The sequence below is a fragment of the Sciurus carolinensis genome, chromosome 13 (assembly GCF_902686445.1).
Source record: "Sciurus carolinensis chromosome 13, mSciCar1.2, whole genome shotgun sequence".
Taxonomy (NCBI): domain Eukaryota; kingdom Metazoa; phylum Chordata; class Mammalia; order Rodentia; family Sciuridae; genus Sciurus; species Sciurus carolinensis.
Window position 1 is genome coordinate 41947577 of NC_062225.1, and position 17266 is coordinate 41964842.

At 36.6% G+C, this 17266-nt stretch overlaps 1 protein-coding gene across 1 annotated transcript; it reads left to right on the forward strand.

Annotated features, from left to right (window-relative positions):
* Cct4 (chaperonin containing TCP1 subunit 4) lies at positions 1–15580 on the forward strand. Its single transcript, XM_047522923.1, has 14 exons — positions 1–258; positions 3490–3542; positions 4555–4644; positions 6629–6737; positions 7447–7589; positions 8620–8741; positions 9064–9196; positions 11012–11151; positions 12141–12237; positions 12318–12428; positions 12545–12675; positions 13064–13298; positions 14691–14804; positions 15369–15580. The coding sequence occupies exons 1-14, from the start codon at positions 132–134 to the stop codon at positions 15381–15383; spliced, it is 1620 nt and encodes a 539-aa protein (XP_047378879.1). The 5' UTR covers positions 1–131; the 3' UTR covers positions 15384–15580.
* Positions 15581–17266: the final 1686 nt, after the last annotated feature.

Genomic DNA, 17266 nt, shown 5'->3' on the forward strand with positions numbered 1-17266 from the left:
TTCCCCTCCCGGCGCCGGCGCTTTTTTCTCGAAGGTTCGTGAAGGCGGTGGGCGCGTACCGTTACTCAGGCCGGTCCGAATCCGCGTCCATCCGCCCTTCCTGAACCCAGGCAGACTTAGCCAAGTTTGCTATGCCAGAGAACGTGGCACCCCGGAGCGGGGCGCCCGCTGGGGCTTCTGGCGGCCGTGGGAAAGGCGCCTATCAGGACCGCGACAAGCCGGCCCAGATCCGCTTCAGCAATATTTCCGCTGCCAAAGGTATTACCCCCTTCTTTTCCAGCCCCAAACCTGATCCTCCCGGCGGTATGGGTCGAGTTTTGCTCTCTCACCCTGGTCTTGGATGGGTATGGCCCACTGGCCCACTTCTGTTTCTTCAAGGTGGTCCTTTCCCAGTAGAAGTACTATGAAGGGATTCTTTCTGTGTGGGGGCCTTTGTGTGTGTGTGTGTGTGGTGTCAGAAATTTCCCACCCCGCCTGAGGAGGCCTTTGGGCCTGTCCCTTTTTGGATTTTAGTCATCCGTTGTTTTCCGCCAGGGCTTTGTTTAATCACGGTGGAGCCGAAAGCATTTCAGTCTAGACTGCCGAAGACTGCCTGCAGCGTCTCCTTATCTGCTTAATGAACCCACTGACTGTTGCTTTCACAGTATTATTCAGCTGTCTCATTAATTTTTTTTAAATCTAAGTAAACTTTCCTCGGCACAATTATTGGGACTATTTGGGTAACCTTCGCGTTTAAACTGGGGTGGGACCCATTATATTATGTGGTGTGGGGGAACTGACCCACCTTTTGGGGAGTGATTATGGAACGCTACATTGTGCTTGTGTTATCTCTGCCCTTTCTTAGTTCTTAAAGAATAATACGGCAAATAGTGGGAAATCAAAAAAACCTGTTTCTTTCTCTGTTTATGTGACTTTGTGACCTTTCCATCTCTGAACCAAGATTTCCTTACCCGTAAAATTGAGGTGGAAGTGTTTGCATTTTTTTGAGTTACTAGGTCTAGTAAAAATCGAATTGAATAGCAAAGCGTGGAAGGAAATGTGAGAACAAAGGCTTAGAGATCCTGCCCAGGTGTGTATTGAGTATAGTAAATAATTTGGTTTGGAGAAAAAGATACTTAAAGAAGCAGTGAAATTGGAAAAGTAGGTTGGAGCCAGTCTTTAAAGACCTGGTATCCTGGAAAGTGTTCATTCTTATCTCCAGCAGGCTACAGATCATTCTTCAGTGGAATGAAGTAATGACTAATTTGTAGAGTTACTGTCCGGATTGAATGCGAATGTGTGTTTGATACATATATGTACATAAACATACATACACATGTAGGTATGTGGTGTGTGTGTGTGTGTGAATATATATATATGAATGATATATATCACACCTTAAAACTACTGACTGTCATTAGTCCAAGTGACTAGAAATGTGTGTTGTTAAAAGATAGATGCTGAATGGTCGAAGAAAATATAATTGTTCCTGTTGGAGACTAAGTTGAAGAGGTCAGATTAAGCAGATGATCAGATTCATTCAGAAGTTCAAGAAATAATACCCCTGGAAATGGAGATTGTTGATTTCATGTGTTGTCTATGGAACCGTAGTTGAAGTTTACATCGATTAGGGTCAAATTGTTGAAAGAAACTGAGGCCGTTGGGATGGTCAGGTGATGATAAGCTATCCTTGATTTTCAACAAACAAGATACAAAATGGGAAATGTACTCTAGTAACATTTCAAACATCAGTGCACAAAGACTTGAAAAAGAACAAAGGAGGTATGCCTGTAGGAAGAAAAGAGCACCTAGATTATCTAAGAACCTAATCCACAGATCTTAAGTCGGGAGATGGCAGAGAGGAAAAGGTCATAACTAGTTTGTCTGAGTCAGACAAAATCTCAGTTGAGAAAAACTTCTACCATTTTATTTTAATTCTAGGAGCCACCACGACAACAAAGATGAGAATACTATTTTTTGAGGAAAACAGCACACACCCAAAAGTAATAGTTTTAGTACCGTTCAGTATGAATCATTTAAGTTTTGTACCTACTTATGCCACATCATTTTTGTTAAACTTCAGACACTTTCAGAGATGTAAGAAGTCTAGAATACAATGTTAATATGGATAACATTTTTCCAGGGTGTTCACATTGATAAAGATCAAAGCATTCTTAAGAGTTTCTCTTGTAAAATTGTGGTATGCAGGTCCAATAAAGTCACCTGAAGTTGTAGTATTCACCAAAGTTTTACAAAATGAGTAAAGTAATAGTTTTAAAATTATACAAAGTATGTTCTGCTAATTTTTTTTTTTTTTTTTTTTTTTCGGTGCTGAGGATTGAACCCAGGGCCTTGTGGTTGTGAGGCAAGCATTCTGCCAACTGAACTATATCCCCAGCCCCTCTGCTAAATTTTTGAAGATTATTGCTAGGTCATGGCACATCCCTGTATTCCCAGCAACTCAGGAGACTGAAGTTATGAGGATCACAAGTTCAAGGCTAGCCTCAGCAACTTAGTAAGATCCTGTCTCACCATAAAAAATGAAAAGGGTTGAGGAGTTCAGGGATAGTTCAAGGATAGAACATCCCAGGATCCAATCCCCAGTACCAACAAATAAAATAAGATTGTGTGTCATTGTTCACACTGTATGTGTGATAGCATTTGCTAGTTGTGGAGAATAGAAGAATGACTAAGGAGGCAATCTGTTTTATGTATGGGAGGTGCAATGGTATGTGAAAAGGTGGAAAGAACTAATCATTTGTCCTGAACTAGTCAAAGAAAAGAGGAGAGAGTACTGTTTCTCAATTCTAATTACTCTTAGAAAAATAAGTGAATTAATAAAATAGAAACGTCCTCATGGATATATAAATAGGAGCATAACTTTGGAATTATAAGTCCTATCTAGAGATGTTTCATGACATGCTGATGATGACTAAAGACCATGATTTGAGAGTTTATTTTAATTTTGTTGGTTGGTGTAGTGTTCTACAGCATTTTCAGGGGTTATACCACTAAGGTTTGCTCTGTTGACAGTGTTAATGTTAATTTCTCCTGTGAGCCATGTATGTAACTTGTTCATATTACTGAACAAAACTCAAGTTTTTGATCTCAAAGATGTTCTTGGGAGGAAAGAAAAGTAAACAAAGGAATTACATAGTAAGTTAGGAAGTCTAGTCTTTTATTGGCTTGTTCCTTTTTAAAGGAATAGAGGAAATAATGCAATCCTCAGTCAGCTTGTAACTAGATTGTACCCTTTTGATGTTTAAAGAAATCCTTATAAAGTATTCTGCCAGAGGCAGAGCACAAATATGATGCAGAATGCCTATAACAAAAATGTGAAGCATTATAAACTTAATAATAAAGAGTACTGTTTTCCTATGTTATTATTAGACATGAATTTTCTTTAGTGTACATAGTATATTATTGTATACCACACCCTAACAAGGACAAAAATGATCATTTGAAAGGAGAAACACTGATTTTTTAATGTTTTTTTTCCCCCTTTTATAGCGGTTGCTGATGCTATCAGAACAAGTCTTGGACCAAAAGGAATGGATAAAATGGTAAAAAGGAAAATCATTGAATACTTACTAAACACCACTATTTGTACTACTTAATATGAAGGGTTAAGATGTGCTGTTTAAAAATTTCTTTAAAAATGTTAAAGTACCCTGAGAGTTCAAAGGAAGGAGAGATTATTTTGAAGTGAACAGGACTTAATTCATATTTTGTTGGATGCTTTTTAAACAATGAGAGTGCATTACACAAAAGTAGTTAAAAAGTAATTTTGTAGTTAAATGAAAAGTATGTCCAGGTGTCAGGGCTTGAGTTCCTGTGGATGAAACTGCCCTGGTAAGGGTCTACGGGATTTTAGTTGTGTTTTGGTTAACTTGCAGCATAAAATAAATACATTTCAGTAACTTGAATGATATACGCTCAAGTTCAATGCTGATACCCAAAAAAGAAAGAGAAAGCAACATATCATGTACTCTGGATGAAATAAGATTATTATTTCCTCTGGCTTCTGAATCCTTATGTCTCCTATGATTGCTTTTGTCCTTTTTAAGGATACTATGAAATAAGCTACTTATATTAACCACATTACATGGTTCTGTCTTCTTGGACATCTGGTGGAAAGGGTGTTTCTAATTATTAGTATGAAACCAGAAATGATAATGGGGTTTTTTGTTTGTTTGTTTTTTCCCTAACTTTTAGTTTTAGATGGACACAATGCTTTTATTTATTTTTATGTGGTGCTGAGGGTTGAATCCAGTGCCTCACGCATCCTAGTCAGGCCCTCTACCACTGAGCTGCAACTCCAGTCCCCATAGTGATTCTTTGTAATATCTTTTTTTTTTCCTCTTTCGTGTGTGCATATTCCTTCACTTTTAAAGTACTCTGAACAAAGCCAGTTATTTCTTTCATAAAGTTAGACTATTCTTAGATTATTTTATCAATGTAAGGAAAGAATTTGAAATTAAACTGTGTAGACATAAATTAACTTCTCTGAGCATTAAATTTAGTAGAACTTTAATGGTATTACATTGAAATATAACTTAAAATAACATTTTCCAGATTCAAGATGGAAAAGGTGATGTGACCATTACAAATGATGGAGCCACCATTTTGAAACAGATGCAAGTGTTGCATCCAGCAGCCAGAATGGTAAGTATAATTATAGGTAAAGTTTGTTTATTTTAGTGTATTGTTTGCTATTTGATAAAGTTTAATTTATTTGGTAAAGAGTTAAATTTGTTTATTTAACCACATGATACCATTTAAATATGGTAAATTTTTTTTTCTGTTAACTAGGTATATTTTAAAAATATTTTGTGTCTCTTCAGTGTGATAGTAAAACATGAGTCACCTTGTCCATAGGAATGTGCCATACATTTGAGAAGGGGGAGATAAAAACATAAATTGTACTTTTTTTAATGTGGGTTATTAGTTTAATAAGTGTTTGCTGAAAGATAAGAAAACGCTTTTGTATTTGTAGTGCTAGAGATTGAACCCAGGACCCCACAACATTCCAACCAAACAGAGAACAAAATACTTTTAATTGTATATAAAAGAAATTGTCAAAATTTATACCAAAAGGGCTGGGATGTGGCTCAGTTGTAGAGAACTTGCTTGGTACATGTGAGGCTCTGGGTTTGATCCTCGACACCACATAAAAATAAATAAATAAAATAAAGGTGTTGTGTCTACCTGCAACTAAAAAATTTTTATTTTATTATTTTTGTTTATTTATTTATTTATTTATTTTGTGTGTGGTGCTGGGGATTGAACTCAGGGCTTTGTGCTTGTGAGGCAAGCACTCTACCAACTGAGTTATATCCCCAGCCCTAAAATTTTTTTTTTTTTTTTTTTTTTTAATTTACACTGATGTTTATCTAAAATACCAATTTAAAAAAGGGTCAAAATGATGATTCTCATGTCAAGGGAGAAGTTATCATATCAGGGGGATTTTTTTAAAAGGCCGTATGTATTAAAATGTTCTGCTAGACACAGGTGTGTCTGCCTATAGTCCCAGGCATTCATGCTGAAGCAGGAAAATCCCTTGAGTTCAGGAGTTCAAAAGCAGCTTAGGCAACATAGTAAGCTACTCATCTAGAAATAAAAAGGCCCTTTTGTTTTATAAAGGTGACTTTTAAAATGAATCAGATTGTACTCAGATGGGGTGAGTTCTGGTAAACTTGGTAAAGGACTTTAAACTGATACTCCATCCTTATTGGGAATGCCTCATTTCATAGCTTCCAAGACTGTAGGTCCCTACAATACAACATTGATGCTTTTTGGTGCTGGAATACTTCACCACTGATCTACATCCCCATTCCCTTTTATCTTGAAACAGTCTCATTAAGCTGCTTAGGGCCTCACCCTCCCAAGTTGCTGGAATTATGTATGCCACCGCATCTGGCATCATCAATACTTTGGGTTTTTGTTTGTTTGTTTTTGTTTTGATATTGGAGATTGAACCAGAAGCACATACCCACTGAGCCACATCCCCAGCCCTTTTATTTTGAGACAAGGTCTTGCTAAGTTGCTGAAGCTGGATATGAACTTGTGATCCTCTTGCCTCAGTCTCCCAAGCTGCTGTGATTACAGACAGCATCACCATGTACAGCCATTGATGCTTTTTGACTGCAACTTTTGAGAGAATTTTTTGAGAACTTCTCTTTACAATTCATAGTCTGAACCAGAAATCATAATATGACTTTGTATAAAATTTTGTAAGGAATGTCTCAGTCGGGTACAGTGCTGCATACCTGTAATCCCATCAGCTTGGGAGGCTGAGACCAGAAATTGTGAGTTCAAAGCCAGAATCAGCAAAGGTGAGGCACTAAGCAATTCAGTGAGACTCTGTCTCTAAATAAAATGCAAAATATGGCTGGAGATGTGGCTCAGTGGTCAAGTGCCCCTGAGTTTAATCCCCGGTTACCCCCCCCCCCCCCCAAAAAAAAAAAAGAGGAGGTGGTCTTTTTCCACAATTGTACAGCTTTCATTTTTAAATGAAATCCAAGTCACACGACAAATCAGAAGGCAAAATTATATTGAATCTTCAAATTCTGTTTGTGACTGATGTGATAATTTGATGTTATTGGGTTCTCATTTTTTACTGAGCCACTTGGCATGTTCTGTTCACTAGCTGGTGGAGCTGTCTAAAGCTCAAGATATAGAAGCAGGAGATGGCACCACATCAGTGGTCATCATTGCTGGCTCTCTCTTAGATTCCTGTACCAAGCTTCTTCAGAAAGGTAGGTAGGAGATAATTTATTACTGAAAATTTAAAAAAAAATTTTTCAGAAAACCAAGTTATTTTTAAGAAATATAGTACTTAAGATTTAGTTTGAATAGCTGCTCTTTTTATTAGGAACTTTTAGATTTTGCTGTTTTGTTTCTGGTTTTTGCCAGATCTTTTTTTTTTTTTTTCTTCTTTTTCTTTTTCCATGATTTTTAGAAATGAAGTGGCAGTATTATTAATCTTAAGACTCTAAGATAAGACATGATTTGGAAGGAAATACTAGGGATCTTTGTTAAATAATGTTTAATCATAGTAGTGATTCTCTAGTTACTGACTCTTATGTGGATGTGTGATGTTTTGAAAAGTTATAGAACTTGATTTTGATCTTAAGTATCCACATGAATTTGTAATTGATGTTTCAGATTAAGTGGAAGTAAATTATTAACCAAGGTTAGCAGTTAAAGTTATATAAACCTTGATGTTTCTAACCGAAGTGTAAATTAGTTTGTATTAAGAATATTCATGGACTGGGAAAATATACATAGCTCAGTGCTGTAGCACTTGCCTAATGTGTGAGGCCCTGGGTTCAATCCCCAGCACCACAAAAAAGAAAGAAAGAAAGGAAAAAGCATTTGTGAGTGATATTTTAATGAGTAGAATAATTTGAAATCATAATATAGATTTTCTGTTACAATAAATAACTAGACTTTCATAAATGGCAGGGATTCATCCAACCATCATTTCCGAGTCATTCCAGAAAGCTTTGGAAAAGGGTATTGAAGTCTTGACTGACATGTCTCGACCTGTGGAGCTGAGTGACAGAGAAACTTTGTTGAATAGTGCAACCACTTCATTGAACTCAAAGGTGAGACAAGCACTAAGGAGTAGTTGTCAAATTAAGTCTTGAGAGACTAGGTAACTAAGTTGTAAAACTGAATTGGTTTAAATTATGAGATGAAATGATTGATAAGACTAACAAAAAGTAATATGTACCATGTCCATTTCCAGTTTTTCATTTAATGCATTTTAACACCATTTTTTAAAGCTAAATACTTCTAATTTGCTACACTTTTTTAAACTGCAATACCTGTGCTATTTTTTTCTTTTTTTTTTTTAGTTACAGATTTAAAGCAGTGACAAGCTTTTACATTTTGGGGGAAATATAAAATGAAATATAAAAATTTCAATATTAAATCCACATATTCATTTTCTTTAAATGTTAATGGAGAGCTAGATAGTGTTAGTGGCACTAAGTGATGTTGAATGGCGCCCAGAACTAATAATATAGCATAATGGTTATAAGCGCTAGTTATAGAGTCCACACTGTTTTTGTTCATTGCTGGCTTCATGATTTAACTAAGTTTTGTGATTTTGGGCATATGACTTGGCCTTGTTTTAGTGCATCTGTTAGCTCAGTGGCAGAGCCCTGGAAAAAAGAAGAGAGTGAGTGTATGAGGTTGTTAATATGTAAAGTACTGCAGTCACTGCCTGTATATAATAAGTGACCAGTGAATGTTAAACATTATCTGTGTTTGCCAGCCCCTCAGAATTAAGGGCACATGTATATAACTTGATCACATTTGTTTTAGGTAGGAAACCTCTACATAAAATTAGTAGGATGCTTTTTTGGATGTCCTGTAAAACTTTTTTGGTAATCTGGATGGTCCCAAATACTATATTAATAAAAAAGAAAAACAGGTGTTTTTATTCTGTGCCTGGTGACTGCCTGACTGGAAAAGGCAGTTTTATATGCAGTGTCCAATCATGTGGATCCTTTTCCCCATCCCACCCAAGAAAGGTGATTAGGATTTTTTTAATATCTTTGTCATTGAAAAAGTAGGACTTTATTTTTTTTTTTTACCATAATAACTGGTTTTTATTTTTAATAATTATAGGTTGTCTCTCAGTATTCAAGTCTGCTTTCTCCAATGAGTGTAAATGCAGTGATGAAAGTGATTGATCCAGCCACAGCTACTAGTGTAGATCTAAGAGATATTAAAATAGTTAAGAAACTCGGGTAAGCATCTCTATTTATAACTTTTATATTGCCAACAATTAATCTGGTTAAATGAAAAGTACCTAGATGAAAGTCAAAAGCTTGCTTGCTTTCCGGTTTTTGTTTTCTTAAGAACATGTTAATTTGGGAATTTCAGATTGTTACTTATATTCCCTTATATTCCTTATATGATGGTAGAGACAGTAGGGGATCAGAGTTCTGGGAATGGGATACTAATGGAGGCTGAAGCATGTTTCTTTGGACTGATGATTTTTAATCTGCTCAAAATCTGTTGAACTTTCATATTTCTTACCACTTCTAAACTTTTTTTTTTTTTTTTAAGTGGAACAATTGATGACTGTGAATTGGTGGAAGGACTAGTTCTTACCCAAAAAGTGGCAAATTCTGGCATAAACAGAGTCGAAAAAGCTAAGATTGGGCTTATTCAATTTTGCTTATCTGCTCCCAAAACAGATGTAAGTAGATTCCAAAAGAAACTGGTTTCCTATTTATTGTTTGACTTTATACTAATTCATATATTTAGTCATTAAAATAAAGATAGAAAAGACTGCCAGGTATAGTGGTACATGCTTGTAATCCCAGCTGCTCAGGATGCTGAAGCAGGAGAATTGCAAATTTGAGGCCAGCCTGGGCAACTTAGTGAGCTCTCACTCAAAAATTAGAAAAGTCTAGGCACAGTGGCACATGCCTGTAATTCCGGTGACTCGGGTGGCTGAGGCAGGAGGGGATTGTGAGTTCAAAGCTAGCCTCAGCAACTCAGCAAGACTGTATCTAAATAAAACATAGAAAAGGACTGGGATGTGGCTAAGTGGTTAAGTGCCCCCTGGGTTTCAATCCCTGGTACCAAAGAAAATTTTAGAAAGGGATGAGGACATAGCTCAGTGGTCTCAATCATTCCTTGTTACCTTTAGAAAAGAAAGGGGCTGGGGCTGGGGCTTAGTGGCAGAGCATTTGCCTAGCATGTGTAAGGCACCAGGATCAATCCTCAGCACCACATAAAAATAAACAAATAAAGGTATTGTGTCCATCTACAACTACAAAAAATATTTTAAAAGAAAAGAAAAAAAATGCTGATACTAGTGATTTTTTAAAAAAAATCTTGACCTAGGTAGCTAAGTGGTAGAGTGCTTGTATATCCTGTGCAAGACTCTGGCTTGATCCCTAACACCAACAAAACAAACAAAAACCTATAGATTTCATATGGGTCAGTAAATTGAGACAAAAATAGTGTTGTTATCACCAGTGACAAGTTAATTGAATATTCATTGAACTTCTGTAATACATATATACTTCACATTAGAAGATAAATTGTGATTGGAAATATATATCAAATAAAAATAGGTAAGTTACAAGTGTTCATGGAAGTTTTAGATTTTTTTCTAGCTTTTTGAAAACATTAACTTCACCTGTGCAGTAGCTTTCAGATGTTTCTTGTATAAATTCAACCTTAAATCAGTTTACTATGCATATTATGAAGAAATTTACTTTTACTTAAGATATTCCAATATCTATTAGTGTGAATGCCATTCTCTAGAAGAGGTGGGTAGCATCTCAGATTTGCTTTCATGATTCCTTGAGCTAGTGTACCGGTTTCCTGTTCTGTATTTTGCCCATATAAAAATTAATGTAGTTTAATGTGGTAACAAGGATGGCTTTCAACTTGTGATCTTCCTGCCTCCGCCTCCCAAGTGGCTGGGATTACAGATGTGCACCTCTGTGCCCTGCACTTTTTGAAAAGTCATAGAGTAAAAAGGATGCAACTAAAATTATTTGTTCATATGTATTGTGGGGGGAGATTATGTGAAAAAGATTGCCATTCCTACGTTCTTTGATTATCAAAAATTTTGGGATTTTGTTTTTGTTTTTTGGTACTAGGGATTAAACCCAGGGGTGCTCTGTCACTGAGCCTACATAACCTATCCCATTTTATTTTTTATTTTGAGACAGGGTCTCACTAAGTTGATTAGGGCCTCACTGTATTATTGAGCCTGGCCTCGAACTTATGATCTTTTACCAAGCCTCCCAAGTTGCTGGGATTATAGGCGGATTCCAAGCTTAAAATTTTTTATATAAGACAGCAGTGGATATAATTGAGAGTAAAAGACCCAAGTTTGTGTGTATGTGTATATTTCCAGACTTTTCTATGTATGTCTATATAATTTGTTTTGTATGATTTTCATTGACTTTATATATAATAATTTCACTTGAAAGTCTTCTCATTTGAAATTCCTTAATTGTATATATTATTAATAAGTTCTTTTTCTAAACAGATGGATAATCAAATAGTAGTTTCCGACTATGCCCAGATGGACCGAGTGCTGCGAGAAGAGAGAGCCTATATTTTAAACTTAGTGAAGCAAATTAAAAAAACAGGATGTAATGTCCTTCTGATACAGAAGTCTATCCTAAGGTGGGACTGTGTTTTGTTCATCCCCTAATTATAATTGGTTTTGGATAACTACTAGCTGATTCCCAGGGTTTCGTGCAGGCCAGGCAAATTGCTGAGGCCAGCTTCAAACTTGGGATGCTCCTGCCTAAGACTCCCAAGTTGCTGAGATTCAGGTGTGCACCACCAGGGTCTTTAATAGCAAGTAAAAATGGAATGCCTTGTTTTTAAAAAACTGTTTAAGCTGCGTGCAGTGGGGCTCACCTATAATCCCAGCTACTCAGAAGGCTGAGGCAGGAGGATTAAAAGTTCAAGGGCAGTACTGGGGTTGTAGCTCAGTGGTAGAGCGCTTGCTTGCCGACCAAGTGAGAGGCACTGTGTTTGGTCCTCAGCATCATATAAAAAATCAAAAAAATAAAGGTATGTCCATCTACAACCTAAAAAAAAGATTTAGGCCAGCCTGGGCTATTTAGAGTCTTTGATGAGCAAGACTGAGTTCTATTCCCACATTACATAAGAGCTAGTGACATTGAACAAATTGCTCCTAAAACAGTTTGTAACAACAGAGATAATTGAAACAAATAGTAATATCTATCGTTTCAGTGTCATAGGGTTGTTAAAAGGATCCTTCTAGATAATTTAGGGGAAAGTGTAAATTTGTGGAGTCTGAATCACATTTCTAAATCCATCAAGTATCAGTAAACTTTTAATCATAAAAATGCATCTGTTGATGAAGAAAAATGATGACTTAATTCTCTTTCATGTGTTTCAGTGTTTTATGGTGTTAGGAGAAGATCCACTTTTAAAAAGTTTCACAGTTGTAGTAATTTCTAATAGAATTGGAAATTGCTTTTAGAATTATAGCTTATAAACTTAATGTTTAAAGAATTTTTCTTTACAAATAATTGGCCATTTGAACAACAGTAAAAAAAAATTTTAAACTTCCTAAAAGCTGTTGAACAGCAAAATATTTTTTCATTAGCATTAACTAAATACTGATTTTTGTATTTTAGAGATGCTCTTAGTGATCTTGCATTACATTTTCTGAATAAGATGAAGATTATGGTGATTAAGGATATTGAAAGAGAAGACATTGAATTCATTTGTAAGGTAAAATATTAACATATGTATATATACAGTGTTCATTGATCAAATAAATGTGATAATTTGTGGATTTAATTTTTTTTCAGACAATTGGAACCAAACCAGTTGCTCATATTGACCAATTCACTGCTGACATGCTGGGTTCTGCTGAGTTAGCTGAAGAGATCAATTTAAATGGTTCTGGCAAACTGCTTAAGGTAATTAGTATTTATAGCTATTATAATTAAGCTTGCATTCACCTGGGTTGGTTTCAGGTTTTATTTTAGTTTTAACCTTTGCCTCAGATACCTAATTTGAAAGTTGTTTACTAAAGATTACAGGCTGTGCAAGCCCTGGAAAAACTGTTACAATTGTTGTTCGTGGTTCTAACAAATTGGTGATTGAAGAAGCGGAGCGCTCCATTCATGATGCCCTGTGTGTTATTCGCTGCTTAGTGAAGAAAAGGTAATGTAAACGCTAACATTGACTAAGTAATATTTTGAACATTAAAACATATATATTTTGCTGGGCATGGTGGAACACACCTATAATCCCAGTGACTCAGCTCACAGATCAAGACACAGGAGGCTGAGGCAGGAGGATTACCAGTTCAAGGCTAGTCTCAGCAACTTGGGAAGGCCCTTGGCAATTTTGTGAAACTCTAGTCTCAAAATTTAAAAAAAGAGGGCTGTGGTGTGACTCTGGTAAAGTGCCCCTGGGTTCAATCCCCAGTAATCTTCTCTTCCCTCCCCCCCAAATTCTATATTTTGGCTATTTTTAAGTATAAATAGCAAATTATTAAAAATAGCTTTCTGTTGGATTAAAATAAGCTAAAAATATTTTGGATTTTCAGAGCTCTTATTGCAGGAGGTGGTGCTCCAGAAATAGAGTTGGCACTACGATTGACTGAATATTCACGAACACTGAGTGGCATGGAATCCTATTGCGTTCGTGCTTTCGCAGATGCTATGGAGGTCATTCCATCTACGCTAGCTGAAAATGCTGGCCTGAATCCCATTTCTACAGTAACAGAACTAAGAAATCGGCATGCCCAAGGAGAAAAAACTACAGGCATTAATGTCCGAAAGGTAATAACATAATCTTTTAATTATTGCAGAAAACGTTGATTAATATTAAAATATTAAAAACTTATGATTATAATGGAAGGCTTTGTAGTTAAAAGTAGCATGAAATTTTAATTGAAAAATGAGAAGTGTCACAGGTTAACATGTGCCTTTGAGAATGAAAATGATGCCTTAGTTGGGAAATATTATTTGTTCATTAACTCTGCCACTTATTGATGTTACTTTTTGTAAGGTATTTAGTCTGTTCTTCAATTTCCTCAGTTGGTAAAATAGAGATAATTAATAGTTACATCAGATATGTTGTGAGGACTAAATGTATTACTAATACCATGTAAATATTAACCATTTCTCCTGTGGTTGAGCATCAGCTTGTATAGTAAACACATAAAACAGTAATAATACTCTCCATTTTTTATTAATGCTTAATTGAGACAACATATGATGGGGGGGTAGAACTAGTAATTAAAGATGTTAGTTTTTGAATGGTACAAAACTGCAAAAGAGTTTCCCTGGTTAGGGAAAACTTCTATGAAGATGCAACTTTGGTTAGGAGAAGATGAGGAAATGTCAGAGGGAAGTAATATACAGGGGAGAGACCAAGAGAGTAATTGCACTTATCTAGAGAAGAGTTCTATGTTGGTGGTATAATAGATATTAAAGTTGGAAAGATAAAAGCTAGAATGAGAAGGCCCTAGAGTATTGAGGCAGGCATTTTTCTTCCAGTGGTGAGATCCACCAAAATTTTGAAAATAAGAGGGTAAACCAATGCAAAACAAATTTTTTTTTTAAAGGAGTGAAAACTGGAGGTAGGGATGCCTGATAAGGCCATCACTAGTTTTCCTGAGATAAAGGATTAGAGTGGTATAATAGAGACTTTAAGATAGGAAATAGGAGATGTAAAGGAATAGTAAACCAAACTTGGCCTCTCATTCAGAATTAAAACTCACCATTGATTTAAGCATTGAAGGTCTCAATTTTTTAACTACTATAGTAATCAACCTAGTTCTGCTGGGATGTTTTTAAAGAAATGATATTTAGAAGTTCTAGAGTTGGCTGGGTGCAGTAGCACAGGTCTGTAATCCCAGTGACTTTGGGGTCTGAGGTAGGGGGATTATAAATTCCAGGCCAGCCTCAGCAACATGAGACCTTAAGCAAGTTAGTGAAACCCCCCTTTCAGAATAAAAGGACTGGGGGTGTAGCTCAGTGGTAAAGTGCCCCTGGGTTAAATCCCCAGGACTGAAAAAGATGTGGAAAAGAGCTTAGAATTTCTTACCGTAACCTTACCTAGAACCAAGAAAAAACTAGATTTAAAAAGGTCTTAGCATTGTGATGACAGGTTGGTCGCCAATGTGTTTAATTAAAAGCACTTTCAAAGCAACTTGTGGTGATTTGCAGGGTGGTATTTCCAACATTTTGGAAGAAATGGTTGTACAACCCCTGTTGGTTTCAGTCAGTGCTCTGACCCTAGCAACTGAAACTGTCCGGAGCATTCTGAAAATTGATGATGTGGTAAGTATATATAGGTTGTAAATTGCCCTGCAAGTTTAGTTTTACTGATAAATGTTTATTGTCAAGGTGATAACTGTTGATGGGGTGGGGTTGTGGCTCAGTGGTAGAGTGCTTGCCTAGCATGTGTGAGGCTCGGGGTTTGATCCTCAGCACCCCATATAAATAAATAAATAAAATAAATAAATAAATAAAGGTCCATCCACAATTGAAAAAAATTTTAAAGAATAAAACAGTTTATAGTTTTGTTTTTTTTTTTTTCCCTCACCTATACAAATGAGAGGAAGCGAGGTACATTCATACTCATATGATCCCAGCAACTCAGGAGGCTGAGGCTGGAGGATGGCAGGTTCAAGGCCAGCCTGGGCAACTTAGCAAGACCCTTTCTCAAAATAAAAAACAAAATGAACTGGAGATACGTATGGTTCAGTGTTAAAATGTCCCTGGGTTCAATCCCCAGTACCAGAAAAGAATGATGAGGGGGAATTTGGATGATTGATTTAAAATGTCTTCCAACCCTAAGATATTATCATTATAGGTTTTTAAACCTAAATTATTTCTTTTCAGGTAAATACTCGATAAGCTGGATAACATTGGCTGGCTGCCACCATTTTGGCCACCAATACTGTGATTAAAGTGGAAGAAGATGGCCTTGGTGTTCCTTGTTGTCTAGAAGATTGTTCCTCTGAATTCCTGGGCTTTGTCTTCTAGTTTGCATTTGCCTGAAATTGTATTGAAACACTTCAATGAAAAAATTAAATACTTGGTTTCAAACAACAGATTAATTCCCTCCGAATGTTGTATTAATTCTGATACTTTTAAAAAACATATATAAGAAATGTTTGCTTTTACATTGACTTTCTTAGGGCTTAATCCTGGGTACATTCCTCATTCCATATCCTACTTACACGCTTACCCATTCATTGGTGTAAATTTTTTAAAATATTTAGAAGAAAAAAATGGTCTAGTACATTACCACTGATAAATGCCCATTAGTATAAAAACATGAAAATATCCCTTTGCCATCTATGACTTTTCCCTAAGAATGACTATTATTCATTGGAGGATTCCTTCTAGAAATAAAAATATATGCTGAACTGGGGTATAGCTTAGTTGTAGAGTGCTAACCTAGTATGCACAGGGCCTTGTGTTCAATCCCCAGCACCATACACACAAAACATGCATATATGTAGGATCAAAAGGAATTTTTAATCAATATGCCAATTTTTAAAATCTTGATTTCCACTGTCTGATCCATGAATAGTATAAGATCCAAGTACTCCTCCCCTTGCTTTAGCCACTTGCCATTGTTCTCCCACACATTTTGGCTAGTAATTGTTTTAAAGTTGTCAGGCCATACATTTTCCTGAAGTGAGTTCCTTGATCAGAAACAGTGCTATAGCAGTGCATAATCATTGTTAACATAGGTGGTAGTTCTGGCAGAAATACTGCATGGAGGGAAGATGTCCAATCTAGTGTCTATCCCAGTTAGGACAAAACAGTACTCTCTGCTTGAGGGAAGTAGTCCAATGTAATCAACACACCACCTGGTAGCTGGAGTGTGGTGCCATTTCAGGAACTCTGTTGGTCTCTGCTGCCAGCCGGTTGGATGGCTCAATAGTGATCACATTTAGGACATCCTTGGGAATGTAAATCCATGTTGCTAAATAACCCCATCCACCTTTTCCCTGCCACCATGACCACTTTATGAGTACTCTGGGCTTCCTGGAGTGGGTCTGTTATTCTCCACTCATTAGAATCCTCTTCTGAGGTAAGAATCTCTAGTGAGCATTCACATGAAATGTAAGTACCTTCATATATTTTGCCCAGATAGGTCCACTTACCTCTTCCCCAAATTATTACCAATTATCCAAATCATGATCCTTCCAAATCCCTATCTACCAAACCTTTTCCTACCACCTAGGAACCTATATATCAATTCACTGCACATAATTTCTCCTTTCAAACAGTGCACAACTAAGTGTACTGACATTTTGTCCTGAATGATTTCCCTTCGCTACTGTCCTTCAGGGATATCCCAGAGAGGTCATGTGGTTCTGCAACTTTCTGTTTTTGGGTGGTGCCTGCATACCACAACCATCTAAATCAGGTTTGAGCCTTCTCTTCCCCTATCAATTTAGTGTTGGTGACCTATGAGGCCTTAAGTGCAGACTGGTAAGCAGGAGTGTAAACCATGGGTATTTGGGTCATTTCTTTGATAACTTATGCCTTCAGGGCCTGCTCAGACCCATTCATGTATATACCACTTTTATTTGATGATAGAGTACTGCTCTGCACGTCCAACTTTATGGTTTGGCGGGTCAGATAATACCCTGTTCATTAGGGGCAACTCAGGTCAGGTAATGGTTGCCCATGGTGTTAAGCATTGCATCTCTGCTAGGACCCTATAGCAGGCCAAGAGCTTTTTCTCAAAAGGAGCATGGTCTACAAGAGATGGCAGGGTT

Bases quoted from the DNA above. Each gene is read 5' to 3' on its own strand.
- Cct4 (XM_047522923.1), top strand. From the start codon at position 132: ATGCCAGAGAACGTGGCACCCCGGAGCGGGGCGCCCGCTGGGGCTTCT. The intron at 8,742-9,063 runs GTAAGCATCTCT...TTTTTTTTTAAG, and splicing joins AAAATAGTTAAGAAACTCGG to TGGAACAATTGATGACTGTG. The intron at 13,299-14,690 runs GTAATAACATAA...GGTGATTTGCAG, and splicing joins CAGGCATTAATGTCCGAAAG to GGTGGTATTTCCAACATTTT.